The sequence below is a fragment of the Eumetopias jubatus genome, unplaced genomic scaffold, assembly GCF_037043125.1.
Source record: "Eumetopias jubatus isolate StellerSeaLion01/CBP00866 unplaced genomic scaffold, mEumJub1_p1.0 scaffold_9, whole genome shotgun sequence".
NCBI classification, from domain to species: domain Eukaryota; kingdom Metazoa; phylum Chordata; class Mammalia; order Carnivora; family Otariidae; genus Eumetopias; species Eumetopias jubatus.
The window spans coordinates 33,160,032-33,176,129 of NW_028274815.1; the positions used below are offsets into that span (position 1 = coordinate 33,160,032).

At 42.9% G+C, this 16,098-nt stretch overlaps 1 protein-coding gene across 6 annotated transcripts in view; it reads right to left on the reverse strand.

Moving 5' to 3' along the window:
• Positions 1–16,098, reverse strand: part of SLC8A1 (solute carrier family 8 member A1) — a 312,734-nt gene that overhangs the window by 35,455 nt on the left and 261,181 nt on the right. For all 6 annotated transcript variants that reach the window (XM_028117126.2, XM_028117125.2, XM_028117124.2 and 3 more), the window contains one exon: positions 14,190–14,289. In XM_028117126.2, the coding sequence (XP_027972927.1) occupies positions 14,190–14,289 (100 nt within the window). The remainder of the gene's footprint in view (positions 1–14,189; positions 14,290–16,098) is intronic.

Genomic DNA, 16,098 nt, shown 5'->3' on the forward strand with positions numbered 1-16,098 from the left:
GAACTTTCCTTCTTGAAGCTTTCTCCGAAATGGATGTGGACTGTGGAAAAGTCCCTGGGAAGCTAGTCATCCTTGGGAAGGGTATGAGGCTCGCTGTTGGTCTCCCATCTTTCTGCCCTAGTGCCTGCAGGCAAAAGCCTGTGAGCAAGCCTAGGGGTATACCGAGGGCTCCTTCTTCACCAGCTAGTGGGGATTTGAATTAGTGTGGACACTCGATGTCTAGACTACAACGTGCCGGCATGCCTACATCTAAGTGTATGTAATTTACTCCCGGATACTTCACTGGTCTCTAGTTTTTATTCTATGTCCCTAGGTAAAGAAATGCATTGGACAGCAACACCACTGTGCATGAAATGTGAGTTCAAGATTGCTATAGATTTGTAACTCGGACTGCTGGCCTGTTCTGGGATGGAGAGGACACCTACACAGTCCCTGTTAATCATCCCCATCCCCCAATTCCAAGTGAGAGACAGCTATGGGCCATTCTGTTCTATAGGACCAGTGCTGGTTTCGGTCCATACTTGGGGGGCTAGGGACCTGTGATGTGTGACAGGGTTGGAAGGGACACAAGAAGGCCACTCACTCTCTGTGAATAACTTTCCACCATGTCTGGAACAAATGAACCCCTGGATGAAAGAACAGAATCCTTACCAGCTTAGGCCATTGTGGACCTTGTTAGGATGGCTGAAGCAAGAGATATCTAACGTATCAGAAATATTTCTCAGCAAATGTGGCCAGTGTCAAAGCGAAAAACGATCCACTAAGGAGTTCCAGTTCTATGTAAGTTTGATTTTAGCAAAACCAATCAGTTTAAAGCTGAAAACTGACTGTGTGCCTTAGCCTCTTTCTCTTCTTAAAGACTTCTCTGTGAACTGAGTGTTCCTAAATGATTGTAAGTTGACATAATTAGTCATGCGGTTTTGCCCCAAGCTTTGTTTTTGCAAAATAACTCCAAGTCAGGCTAAATATCTTGAAATTCAGTGTACCCTTACCCTTTATTGATTGTAGGATTAACAGAATTCCAGGCTCCTGCAATAGGGAAGCATAGTCCCTACAGACGCGAGCACCTAAGAAATACACCTTCAACAAGTAGAACTGATACTCAGCAAGTGTAGATGCCTCCTGCTAGTTTCGATGGTTTAGTCAGAGTGGGTGGTTTGTGAGCACACCAGGTTCTAAGATTGGCCTGAGGGCTCTGATGACACTTTGTAAATATCAGCAGCTGCGTCTGAATTAGCCTCCTAGAGTGTAGGCAGTTGAGCTTTGGAGGAACTGTTTGGGCAGCAATAACCCTGTAATTTTCAACAAACAGCTCAATGTTGTGTCCTAGGAAAATGTTGAAATTTATGTAAGGTTAGATGTGTACCAAAGCCTGCCCCACATGCAGAGCAGCATAGAGACTGTCCAGATTCTCTTAAGATGCTGCTCTAATCAAGCTAAGAGGTCAGGTTCCCTTACTGAGTGCTTACCCTCATGCACGTGGGTAAATAAATACACCCACCTAATCTTCATCCTCCTTGCAACCTGCTCAAGTAGGCATTTCTTTCTCCATTTTAAAGATGAAACCAAGGCTCAAAGAGTTTAAGTGACTTGCTTATGAGGCTAAACCTCTTTCCACCACTTCGCTGAAATTACTTGACCCACTGTTGCCAGAGAAAAAATTCTCTGCGGTTTGTCCAGCAGAAATCCATTCTGATAAAATCAAAGCTCATTTGGCATTGTTTTATGAAAAGTTTAATTAGAAAATAACTACCCTTCTTTTTTTTTTGAGAGAGAGAGAGAGCATGCGTGTGAGGGCAAGTTGGGGGAGGGACAAAGGAAGATAGAGAATCTCAAGCATGAGCATGGAGCCAAATTCGGGGCTCGATCTCACAACCCTGAGATCATGACGTGAGCTGGACGCTCAACTGACTGAGCCACCCAGGCGCCCCAAATAATAGCCCTTCTTAAAATAATCCTTTGCATATATAATTTTTTTTTAAAGATTTTATTTATCTATTCATGAGAGACAGAGAGAGAGAGAGAGAGAGAGAGAGAGAGGCAGAGGGAGAAGCAGGCTCCCAAGGAGCAGGGAGCCCGATGCGGGACTCGATCCCAGGACCCTGGGATCATGACCTGAGCCGAAGGCAGACACTTAACCATCTGAGCCACCCAGGCGCCCTGCATATATAATTTTTTAAAGATTTATTTATTTATTTTAGAGAGAGAGAGAGCATGAGTAGGGGAGGGGCAGAGGGAGAGGGAGAGAGAAGATCTCCAGAAGACTGCCCCCTGACTGCGGAGCCCCATATGGGGCTCAATCTCATGACTCTGACCCTGAGATCATCACCTGAGCCAAAATCAAGGGTTGGACGCCATCCAGGCACCCCTGCATATATCATGTGTAAAATACTGAATGTTCTTTCGGGGAATGAATGGATGGCTCTCGTTTCTGCTTTCCCAACAGTCTGAATGTCCTTTCATCTTAGGCAAAATCCTCAATGGGTGGTTTATATTGGCCCTATTGAGAAGTGGGATCCTTTTCATTCTGGTAGCTAACATCTCTCTCTCTGCATAGCCAACAGAAGGAATCCAGCTCCTCAGCAACTGCTCCCCACCCCCAGTACCCCCTGCTCCCCCAGCACCCCCTGCTCCTTGCTTGCCTTCCTGGTCTCAGGATCACCTGACCAGACTTTGTTCTGATCGTGAGGTTTGTGAGTTGATGTGCTGGCCAAGTGGCAATGTAAGTTGAGTACCTAAGTGTTTTTTAAATTTAATTTTATTATATTATGTTAGTCACCATACAATACATCATTAGTTTTTGATGGGGTGATCCACGATTCATTGTTTTCGTATAACACCCAGTGCTCCATGCAGTACGTGCCCTCCTTAACACCCATCACCGGGCTAACCCGTCCCCCCTCCCCCCTCCCCTCTAGAACCCTCAGTTTGTTTCTCAGAGTCCATAGTCTCTCATGGTTCATCTCTCCCTCCGATTTCCCTCCCTTCATTTCTCCCTTCCTTCTCCTGATGTCCTCTATACTATTCCTTAGGTTCCACGAATAAGTGAAACCATATGATAATTGACTTTCTCTGCTGGACTTATTTCACTTAGCATAATCTCCTCCAGTCCCATCCATGTTGATGTAAAAGTTGGGTATTCATCCTTTCTGATGGCTGAGTATCTAAGATTCTAATTGTGGCTTTGGTTTACACAATCGGAGTGGTTGCAGTGACTGGGCACCCCTCATCTGCTCTCCTGGGTCCCCTTCTCTCTGTGGTGATTTTCAGTGAGCCCCTAGTAAAGAGGCCTGCTGCTGACAACAAAGGGACCTCAGTGATTTCCATGTTCTTGGGCACTTCACAGATTCCCTGTGTGCTTTGTCTCCCAGAAACTGAGGAGAGCCATTACTAACTCCAAAGTGCTGAGGAGAAGATAAATGAGATTTTTAAGAGAGGTTATATGCTTATATGTAGTACAATCTGTTTTGGATGGAGGATTAGCTCATTCAGACAGAGCATGCTCATGTACACTTCTCTTAGAGGGCAGGCTGGCCACTGTGGAGGTTGACAATCAAGTCTGTCTGCCATTGGCTTTTTAATCTCTCATAAATAATAACCTTGAATGGAGCTGTTGTGATGGTTTTCTTCCATATAAACTATCTTAAAGATATCTCTTTCCCTCTCATCATCTGTAAGTCTATGGCCTGTTTTTCTTATCTGGTTAAAGCATGCAACAATGCTATTAACTTTATAGGTCAGAACTCTAAAAATATTTTAAGTCACTCTTTTGTACTGCAAGCCTGGGCTGAACCCCTCACCTGGACCAATATCTGCAGTAAATCTTTAAAGGGAATGGAGTGGTTGAAAGAGTGACTTTATTTGTACCATTCATTTTTTTCAGTGACTAGTAATAATTTGTGTGTCAGGCACAGTTCCAGGCATTGGAAATGCAGACAAATACCCCATAGAACTTCCATTCCATCCAGGAGAGATCGACAGCAATCAAGTCAAACAAACAAACATGATGATTTCAGATACCGAGGTGGGCTATGAAGACAGTGAAGTCAAGTGGCGTCCTTGTGCGTGGGTGTTTGAGAAACTCCTCTGAAGAGGTGACTTGTGAGCTGAGACCTTAATGGTGAGAACATCCAGACAGAGGGAAAGCCTTCCATGGGATGGGGCAGGGTGGGGGGGGGGGGCAGCTTGTGCAAAGGCCCTGAGGCAAGAGCATAGTGTGAAGAATAGGAATAAGCCTATGGCTTACGGGCATTAAACTCTGGGAGGCACAAGTGTGACGAGATGGAAGGAGGATTGAGCTTGAAATCAGAACCTGCAGGTCGGGGTCTGAATTCCAGTTTCTGTTTCCCGATCTCATAAATGGGTTCGTGAATACCTAATGCACAGGGTTGCCGTGAGCCTTGTGTGATCAGGAAACTGTCCACCAAGGGTGAGACCATTCATTCATTCAGTGCTGCTAAGTAGTTGGCTCAGGAAACTTTTGGTCTTTGCTGAGAGGTCCTTAGGGAAGATCAGGGGCTAGGCATGGATGGACCAAGGGCTAAGGTGCTGGTTCTACAAATGCCAACTTGAAAAGAAAAATGAGAGCAATGCTGTAAAGTTTGGCAAGAACCAAGGATTCTAAAACAGGTCCTGTGTGACCTTGGATGAGACACTTGCCCTCTCTGGTCTCAGTTTCTTTATCAAAATAAGGGGAAGTTGGAATAGCTGATCAGTAAGCTCTTGTTTTGTTCTGCACTGGCTTCTGGTCTAAGATGCTCTAAGATGTCATAAGACATGACCCCCAGCCAGACGTGGTCAGGCAACCACAAGGCAGGAGAGATGAATGGGGTGGGGGATCAGGGGTTGGTGTCAAAGCCTGTCTGGTTAAGTGGCTTCTGGTTGCAGGAATCAGAATGCCAAGGTCTTTATCAAGAGAGCAGACTGTGAAGAGCAAGAATTGATGTTGCAAGTCACTTTGAGGAGGCTCCCCTCTGTCTTCGGGGTGCGCGTATGTGGTGGGGGGTGGCTGTGTTTTCTCCTCCTTCCACCTCTTTGGATTATGCTGCAATGTTTCCCCCACTATAAACAGTGTACAAAGGCCTTGCCTGGGGAAGAAAAGCCCCCCACGCCTCCAGCACTGATTTGTAAGCAACCACTAAAACTGTATTCACAGCGAAGCAGCCAACGCCAACAAAAGAGCTACTGGATCCAGTGACGGCTCATTGTTTGCAGAGCTGCACAGATGCCGCTTCACACAAAAGCTGCATCAGAGAAGAGACTCCAGGCTTACAAATAAGAGCGCCCGAATCATTCTGGAGCCCTTCAGCACAGTGTTTCCCTCAAGGTTTTGTAATAAGCAATTTAGAGAAAAACAGCTCAACAAGCCAATATTCTTTTCAGAAATATCAGCTAAAGCATATCCAAGGGCCAGAAGATAATTGCTAGTTTCTCCTGCCCTCTTGTACTCCCACCCCTGTGTGGCTGGCCTGCCTCTTTTGGAAACAGAGTTGAAGCTACCTGATTTAACATTTTATCCTGCTACCACTGACATTTTTAAGTTGATAGATATTCTAGAGTTGCCTTGCCTACCTACCAGTATGGCCCCAAGTAGTTTTCTCTCTGTTAACTTACTATAAGCTTTTCTTCCTCAAGCCCTCTGCTTTTCCTCTTTCTCAGTTAGCATCATGATTATCAGCTAAACACCAGTAAAATTTCACTAAGAAAACAGATAGACAAGGCCATTGTAAAATAGAGATTTGCAGATCCAATTTGCACATACAAAAATAGTATTTTATGTGTACAAATACATGCATCTGAGTATCTGCATGTCCTGTGTATATGTATTCATTATACATGAATTACATATGTCTGGAAATTTTTGAAACATGGCATATGTCTGTGTGAGAGCATGTATTTATACAGATTTTCTTCTAGATCAGACATAGCTGTATGATGTAGTGAAAACAGGCTTTTAATCCAGTTATATGTGGATTGAAAAACACTGACACATAAACTCATTCATTCTTTTCCCACAAATAACTTATTGCTGAACACTGCCCTAAGTGCTAGGGAAATAATGGTTAACAGGACAGATTTGCTGTTATTTAAAACAAAAAAGGACTTTAATTTAGATTCTTACTACTTCTTAGAGGACTTGAACAGATCTGTACCTACCAATACAGCATAACATACTTTAAGATAAAATGGGACACAAATGTCTGAAGAAAGCAAAAATAAAGGATGCTTTCAGACATCTGAATTGAGTGAATTTTGACCAGTTGGGCAAAAAAAAAAAAAAAAAAAAAATTGAGTAAGCTTTCTGATGGTCAAAGCAAATTAAAAAAATATTGAATTATACACTTATGATTTTCTAACTACAGAAGCGATAAGAATTAACTTGCTGGAAAAATTTCTTAAGTTAAAGTAGGAATTGATCATGTTTTCTTTATAGTGAGTGACATCATGAATAATTATTATAACTCTAAGGAAAGATAAAATAACACTTTTCAAATACTATATTTTAAAGATAAAAATTAAAACTAAATTATAATTCAGTGAAGGCCGTTTTGAAAAGGGCTTTGATAAAAAGTTAAAGCAGCTTTACTTTCTTAATAATCTACTTCAAAGCAAGGAAGAGCAGCTACTGAAGTTAGTTAATGTGACCCCCGATGGTGTGTCTTAAGCGTTAGATGTCTTAAATGAGCTTTAGCTGAGTTGGCGTAATTACCCAATTTATCTAACAGGTACTGTAAGGCAGAGAGTCCACTTGATGCAAGTCAGAGCCCTAAATTTCAAGGAGCAGGACCAGGGAAAGCAAGTTGACATCTATTGCTGAAAATGAAGGGTCCTTCAGAGGACCCTTCAGTATTTCCATGTTCCAGAGATAGAGGTCACCTACTCCAAACCCCAGTTTCACATGGGAAGTCAGAGGACTTGTCTAGAGCTATCCAACTAGTTGGTGGGTCTTTGACCCCTTGAACTCAAGTCTCCAGAGAAGCCAAAGATTCCAACATACAATTTTTACATGAAATGCTTTGTCACCCATGTTACATGCACTCTCTATCACAATGAATATAAATATTTTAGCTGTATACTAGAAAAAGGAACGAAAACGAAGCTGGACGACAGCAGTGAGGTTCACATCTCCTGTTAGAGTTTAAAATAATTGCTATTCCTCTTAGTTCAAGCATGCTAGTGATTCGGAGCATGAAAAACCTACCTGAATAACTAATCATACCACCAGGAAACAGCAGGAACTCAAAAAGAACAAAAGAACAAACAAACAAAAAAGGATGGGCATTGATTCTTTTTGTTTCTGAAGACCGGACGTGATTTCTAGCAGTAGATGTAACTACAGTTCCAAGACTGCAAAAAGAATCTGGAAGTGCTTCTGGGTTCCTCATGATGGGATTAATCTTGCAGTGATGGATCCTGTCCACTTTCCACACCTGGTATTCTTTCTGGTCCTTCGGCACCTCTGTCCAGTGCTTTCACACTCAGTTCCAAACCCTTAACTTCACCATGTGTAACTGAGAGTGAAGGACTCATCAACGTTTGTCTCTTTCTCCTGAATTAACTCATTTGAAATCTGGCTACTTAAGCCCTGAATTAAGATGGTAGGAGGGACCCCCAGGGTTGCGCTAAAAGCTTACGAGCTTTGGACTGACAACAATGGGGCTCCCTATTCTAGCTGGCCACTTGCTAGTTCTGTGACCCTAACTAAACCTGTTTATGTAAGCACCCTGGGCCTCAGAGTTACCAATTCAGAAAAAAAAACAACAACAAAAAACAAACCTTACCTCAGGGTATAGCTGTGAGGGATAGAAATAACATAAATAGAGGATTGGCTATGTAGAAGACAGTCAACAAATGATAACATTACTGAAGCAGAATGTGAGCCATAATTTCATACACAGGTCTTTGATAGATTATCTTTAAGGCTGTTGTACCTACTGAAAAACCAGCATGAAAATAACACCCTTGTTTATGAAATGAAAAAGTCAGCTTATGATTTTTAGATAAAGGATAATTAGGAATCTGTAGTCACATAAGAAACAGGGCAAAAATGAAAACTCCTACTAATCTCTAGCACCTTCTCCCTCCACTTTGTTTGCCCTTCCTTCCTTCCTTCCTTCCTTCCTTCCTTCCTTCCTTCCTTCCTTCCTTCCTTCCTTCCCTCATTGTCTTATAGTTATGCTGAGGCTGTGCCAAACTTGACCCAGCAGCATTTTCTCTAATGCTTAAATGGGATTTTCAAATGACCCAGGGTTATCACATTAAGTAACGAGAGTGTCTCCTCTGTAATGATGTTCAATAATAGAAAAGATGCTAGAAAGATTCCTGCTTAGACCCAGTTGCATGGCAATCCCGTGAAGCTCATTTGAGGCACCATTTTTATTATTATTTAGGCTCATGGAGTGGGTCAGTCTTCAGGCTGACAGTATTTTCTAGTGAATTACTGTCTGGGGCACCATCGAGTTGACAGTTTCTGCTATTAAATAATTCAATTTAATTGATAGCACTATTTCTCCACATAGCATGCATGGATGATGAGCTGATGATAGAAATATCCCCCAAACCGAACTAGCCTCCAAGTTGGTTTGGTAGACTTGGGAGAGCATGCCCTCATTATGTGGCTGAAGTCAGGTCTCTGGCTATAATCTACGTGAAGCAGGGTGAGTGTGGACAGGCCAGCTGCATCTACCAGGCTGGCCTAGTGTTGAATGTCTGCCCTTCTACTGTAAAGGATTTCGCAGGGCTTTCTGATTTCCAGTTAAGGAGCAGGAAGAAAATTAGGCATTTTCAAAGCATCATCTCACTTCGTTTTTTTTGAGGCTACCTTTGAAAACTATCCTCCCATCCCTTTCCTTCTAGGAGAATAGCTGTGAACTGTATGCTGCTATTGTGCTAAATACCTAACATAAGAAAGCTGGGTGGGTGGGAAGAGTAGACATGTCCATGCCCAAATCAGATGGGCCACGAAGCACAATGTCATCAGGGATATCGCAGAACGATACCGGCCACTGACAGAACTCCCAAATTTCAATACTAGATGGGATCTTAGAACTTGCCTAGTCAAACCCTCTCATTCTGCCGCTGCTGAAACAAAAATTCAGAAAGGTGAAATACTCTGTCAAGGTTTTACAGTTGGTCAGAGACAGAACGAAGACCACAAAAAGGCCTTTTTTTTTTTTTTTTTTGCCACTTTGAGATGTTCCTTCATTGTAAGAAGGCCAATAGATGCTCTGTTAGGCAAACTCTGTATCAGAAGTAGTAAAAGAATTTCGGAAAAAACTTTGGTGCTGGATACCTAAAATTATCAGGGAAAAGAGAGGGCAGGGTGTTGACTTTCTTTAAAGAATGTCACAAGCTACTGGGCAGGAGAAGACTATGGATGCATTAGGCAAACAAAGGCTTCCCTTGGTACTTTAGCGAACTGGCTGGTGTTCTCCATGGGGGCCTCTGAATGAGGCTTAAGGAGGCTGAATGAATATTAAAGGAAAATAGCCCTTCATATTTTAAGCTGTGGCTCAATTGTCCAAATGAATAAAGATACATGCTATATAAGATAATGTGCATGTCTCTGTGCGTGTTTGTGTGTGTGTGTGCACACATATGTCTGGGTATGTGTGTCTCTGTGTGTTCATGTGTGTTTGTGTGCACACATGTCTGTGTGTATCAGAGTAGTGTGCATTTGTGTGTTCTACATGTATGTCCACATGTGTACGCACGGGCACATACTCAGCCCCCAGCTATAGCAGGTGAGTGCACTCTTGACACTGGAGAGAATCCTGGGCTGATTTGTATTGTCATTTACCAGCTTTGCTTCTTGAGCAAGTTACAGTGTTTTTCTGAACCTCAGTTTTTTACCTATAAAATGGGGTGTGTGTGTGTGTGTGTGTGTGTGTGTGTGTGTGTGTGTGTGTGACTCTCACTATAAAAGGGAAAAGCAGTGGGTTTAGTCACTTAGTCATTTTAGCAATTAAACTGAATTGACTCTATTCACACAAAATTTGGTTATCTTTTACTGTAGATTCTTCAACAAGATTGGCCTCCCAAAGAGCCAATTGTGATATCTAAACTTACAGACAGCCCTCATGAAAATATGAATTGCCTTGATTAATCCTTACAGCAACTCCATGAGTGAGGAGCAGTTATCTCTGCTTTACATTTGAGGGAACAGAGATTGAGAGGGCAGGTAATCTGTCCTGAGTCACTCAGAGAATTCCTGGAGATCTGGGACACAAACACACATCTGACTCCAAAGCCAAGCTTGCAACCATCGTCCTTCACCTCACCACGGCCCAAGACTGTTGGTGGCTGCACAATTGGCAGCACTGGTATCTGGTTTCTCCTCACCCAGCTAATGTTTGCCCTCTTCCTTGACACTTCTGCTTCTCCTCTATATCCCGGCTCATCCACAATTTCTTAAGGTCATCCCTCCATTCTGCCTGGGTGGAGACACTAGAAAGAAGGAGGACTTGTGTCGGGGGACGCCTGGGTGGCTCAGTCGGTTGAGCGTCTGACTCTTGGTTTTGGCTCAGGTCATGATCTCAGGGTCATAAGATCGAGCCCTGCATTGGGTTCTGCACTCAGCGCAGAGTCTGCTTGAGATTCTCTCTCCCTCTGCCCCTCACCCTGCTCCTGCATGTGTGCGTGCGCGTGCTCTCTCTCTTCTAAAATACATAATTTTTTTTTTTTTTTAAAGGAGGACCTGGGGACAATTCAAACTGGCCATACAGTGAATGCTAGCCTCACTTGTCGGTGCATCTGCTGACACATCTTAGAAGCACCTGATGGTACTGGACTCGCCTCGCAAGCATCTGACAGCTGCCTAACTGGCTGCAGGCTACTGCTCCTGGTGTTCTACCCAGGAGGCCACTGAAGGAGAACCGCCGGAACAGGACTGCTGGATCCCTACCGAATCTCCAGAGTCTCATGAGTCCTTGATCTCTTCAAACGTTAGACTCTATCAGCTGGGTTCCCAGAAACAGTACGGTCATCGGAGGCCCAGATACTGAGCTATGAAGTTTAGGAAAAGCAGGGGGACAAAAAGACTGCCGGGGGGTTACCTTGAAACTAATTTAAATATAATCAGTGAGAAGCAGAAGCAAAATCCTATTTCCAAAATTATTATTTTTGTTTAGCAAGATACATAGACTCAATTTCGCACAGAAAATTGTGTAGGAAAAAGCCTCTCAGGAGAGCTGTTTAAAAGCAATTTAATATTTTTAATAAGGCAAATGGTTCTGATTCTCAACTCTTTAGCCATGAAATCTTAAAATCTAATGAAAGTCTGTTTTCAATAAATGCTGCTTTACAAGTTTTACTGTCCATTTAACAACTAAAGAATATTAACATTCTTTAGACACTTAAATTTAATCATAGTGACAAATATTGAGCTCTCTAACTGCCCTTCATGTAATTTAGTGCCCATAAAATATGGGTTTGCTTTTCTGATATTTTGTCTCAAAATTGTAAATAAGGTCAATTTACCCAGCAGCCTGCAAATTTCTGAGCAATTTTGTGTTATTCCCAAGCAGTCATTCAGAAACATAAAACACAACATACTGCGTGACAAATAAGAACACTTGAGAGGTTTTACATTTCATTCATTAACAACAGTTCTTCAAAAGATTTGGGCAGGAACTTGTCCCATAGAGAGAGTGCTGAAACCGTGGCACCAGAGAGGTGACAAGACCAGCGTCCCTCAAGGATACAGAGGTGGGGAGCAATTTTCCTCATTTTGAAACCTCTCTCTCTTAAGGGAGGTAGACAGCCCATTGGACTGGTGTTTGGTAGATCAGGGCTCTGAGCACTGTTCCAAAGCCAATACTGCCTCACCGATGCTCAGATTCTAGAAGATAAGGATAATCATAACACCCATCACCCACGATGTGGAGAGGATTTAATTCAACATTATATATGAAAGTGTTTGCAAACGAAATCCGCCCCTTTAAAGGGAGTATTAGCATCTTTATCATTGTTTCACTCTATATCTGTTTTGACCAGGATCACAACTTTGGTCTTGTGCCTGGCATAATCTCTCTTGCTGTTTAAAGCTGCCCTTTGCCACCATAAAATGTCTGCTCTGGTCTCTGGGAGTTACTAGAATGTGTAAATAAAGCACCACAAACCCACTCCACTGCTAGAAAACAAACTGCATCATTAATGGGTCTGTCGATGGTGTTTTCTGGGCCACAGCCCAGTGCGGCCCCTACACATACTTCTTGTCTCTCTCCACAGCTTTGTTGTTCTCCACGACAAGCTCACCATCATACATCCACTTTATTTCCTTATTTGCCTTATTCCCTATCTCCTTCAGCAGGATGTAAGCTCCACTTGGGTAGGGCTATCTGTCTGTTTCACGCACTGTCGCATCTCTTCCACCAAGAACGACTGACATATAGAAACATGAATTAATGATCTCCAGCTTGTGACCATTATATAAATGCTCATATATCTGCAGCCCAAGGAAACCTGGGAACCATTGGGAATGGTTCATTAAAGTTTATGTTGCTTTTAATGTTTTTAAGGTTCTGATTCTGGTATATCAAAGCCCATAAAACAATTTTATTATTTTTAATGTTTTCAACTGGCCTCATCAGCACTTTCTTATTTGAGCCAGTTTTGTCCTTTTAGTTTTTATCTCTGTGAAGATGGGGTATAGCTCATGTCTCAGACACTAATGTTAGATTTCTAGAAAAACACAAGCCATAATGAGGGAGTGCTGGAGACTGACTGTGGCCCCCCCACCCCCAAATCCATATGTTGAAACCTCGTCTCCAGGATGATGGTATTAGGAGATGGGGCCTTTGAGAGGTGATTAGGCTTTGAGGACAAAGCCCTACGGATGAGATTGGTATCTTTATAAAAAAGACCTCAGCGATCTCTCTTGCTCACTCCGCCATGTGAGGACACAGTAAGAAGACAGCTGTCTATGAACCAGGAAGTGGCTTCTCACCAGACACCCAATTTGTCAGGGTCTTGATCTTGGATTTTCCAGCCTCATGAGCTGTGAGCTTGTTTATACACCGCCCATTCTCTGGTATTTGGTAATGGCAGCCCAAAGGGACTAAGACAGGGAATTTTCCCCTCCCCTAAGTAGAATTTGTGGGTAAATTCCGAATCTATTCTCCAAGCAGTTTCCCACCATTTAATGTTCATAAATTTCCTTTGTATACTCAATCTCAAGAAACCGAAGTGTGATTATAAACAGCACTAATAATAAAGAGGCATGAAAGTTTTACCACCCTCTGTTCCCACAGTGCTTCAGAGATCTGTCAAATGGTTCTGTGGCAGATTGGAAAGAGGGGGTTGTGTTAGGAGTCATGGCCCAACCACCAGTGATGCTGGCTCTGTACTTTACGGTGGGAATCACTATTTTAAAAATTCTAGTTTTGTTCATTAGTTGCAACAGAAGATGAACCTGAGGGGAATGTTAAAGAGAAAGAACCAGTAGAGATAGAGCAGAAGAACTGGGGGTCAGGGGAGCCCATAACGGTGTTGCTTTCATGCATCTTGGAGAGAGACTTTCCTCTGTCTTTATAAAATCACACAGACGAGGGACAAGGTTTGACAATCCAGGAAAAAGACGCTTCTTTCTGTATTTAATTCCCTCAGGTCTCTGACTTCTTGAGTTTGAAAACAACTTCATTTTTGTAGGATTTTCCTAAATAAGACTCTGCACTTTGCTTGTAGAGGAAGAAACAGAATGTGATTCTATTTCCACTTCTAGAGCCAGCGCAAAGGCTTATTCGTTAGACGTTGCTGAAGGGAGTGTAAAATGACACAGATGGGAGCGGTGAAGGGTCTTAACGTCCCCTTATCCCACCTAGGAGTTTGCTGCCTCCTTTGTGACCTTCACTTGGCCACTTCTGCCTTCAGGGAATTTTCCAGACAAAGCCTCGTGATTGGCTATCTGTGAGGTAGAGACAACAAAAGCCTTTTAAATTTATCTCGTCTATTTCCAGAGAGAAAGACACAATGTAGATGGAGAAGAATGCCGCGTTTGAAGACATTTGCTTCATCTAGAAAGTCTAAATCAGTCTCCGAAATGTGCAGGTGTGCTACAAATACATTTATTTCCCTTTTCATATTACCCTGGAAGTTCTCCGGTGCTTTGACACAGACCAAGTGGTCACAGTGGGAAAAGCAAGTGCAGTTTGGGCCGTTGTAATTTATAGCATGCAGAGAAAGGCACTCACCAGCACTGACAGTGATTGCTTCAATAAACTGCTCCCTCCAGCTGTTTGTCCCAACCACAAGGGCTAAGTTTGTCTTCTTAATAAGTTTGTCCACGGTACTCTAGAAAGGTTGGAAAGAATAAGATAATAACTGCTGGGCTGGTTAAGGCCTCGGGAAATCTAAGGCCTTGTTAATTCCGAAACCCCAGAGTTCTACAAGGGATGGCGGATGTTAAGCTCGGAACAAGTGTTGACATCAAACACTGTCACGATTATGCAAACAAGCATAGTCCTTGCTTGGAACCCTTCTGAAATAGAAATTTCTTCATAGCAGATAGGAGCTTCCTTCACTGTCTAATGGCCAAGGAAGAATGGCCTCGGTGTTTAAAGAACAGCAGATGTTGCAAAAGCCCACCCCTTCCCCTTGAATGCTTTATGGACTGGCTTCTCTCCTGGCTTCATCTGTAGGATGCTGCCTACAACTGAATTAAGATATGACCTGCTCAGCATTACATATCTCTGAATAGCCACAGTTGGTAGATAGATTATGAAACTAAAAACCGTTATTATTGTACTTTTGTTTGTCGACGAAATGCAGCCAGACAGCAGAGCCCCAATGCTCCTGCATGCTCATCAACAAATAGATTTTTCTTTGGCTACTGATTTTGTCAGCCAGGCAGCTGTTAGAGAATTCACTCTAACTCTACTTCTGTTGCAAGCAAGAAAAGATGAGTCGAGAACAGGTAAATTCATAGGGCTTAGGGCCCATGGCAATTGGCGTAGCTCTGAATTTCCCCATGCTTTACTCTTCTCTTTAGACTTTTTTTTTTCTTAGACTTTTTTTTTTAAGCACTTGGCTTTACACAATTAGCACTCTCTAGCTTTCTAAATGTCAGTTAAGGGAACAACAGGAATAGCCAAACGTTCACAGGAAAACTAAGCAAGCGGATGCACCCAAAGCGCTACCACAAATCATAGTGACTAGAGGGAGAAGGGTCACTTCCAGGACATGAGGCCGCTCTTCCCAGAGAAACTACCACACAGACTAGTCTACCATACATCTACACTTACTGTCAGAGCAGCCTCGAATTCCCACTAATTGCAAAGATGCAGAAAACACATCTTATTTGTCTGAGGTCAAACTCTGTACATGTTTAATGCAATGTACCTGAATTGACTACAGTTTGGGAATAAAGCAAGTTATCAGCAAACTGGGAGTAAGGAAAATGGGATCTGAGCAGCCTGTATGGAAGGCCAAAGCTCAGTCAGAATGTCAAGTGGGTTCGTTCAACAAGAGTCGTGTGAACAGAGAGATGATAAGCATGAAAAGGCCCATCTCCCACTGGCCCACTCTGTATTTTCAACATTCTTTGCTTGGTTGTTTCCTCAGGGTGGTGACCTCTCCACTCCAAGCCTGTGTCTCAGAATGCCAGTGCCCCTGATAACAGCTCTAACCGTCACTGCTCTTGGCCACGGTATAACTTGAAGCACATGACAAGCATGTCTTTTCTCTCTGGCCTCAGCCCCATTTCATCAAGCACTCTGAATATCTTGGCTGATGCCAGTTCCAAGTTCTGTGGAGAATGTAACAAGAAATGACCTTGATCTTTCCTAAATGTCTTGGAAACATGGAACAGGCCTCCCCAAGGGAGCCCTCTGTTCTCATGCCAAGGCAGAGAATCCCATCACCTGGCAGATAAACAATGAAAGAGAGAAACTGCTGTAAGAGCTCAACACACAGACTTGCCTCAAGAAATCTCTCTAAAGAACGAAGTTTTAAAATAAATGAAAGTTAAAATTTATGTGGAGGAAAAACCCAGGGTAGATTATAAACTTTAGTTCATGTTGATCCTGGGGGACTATGGGAGAGCCTGGGTTCTACCTGGGACTTATTTTGCATATGTGTCCTCCCTTGACCTATGAGAGGAGG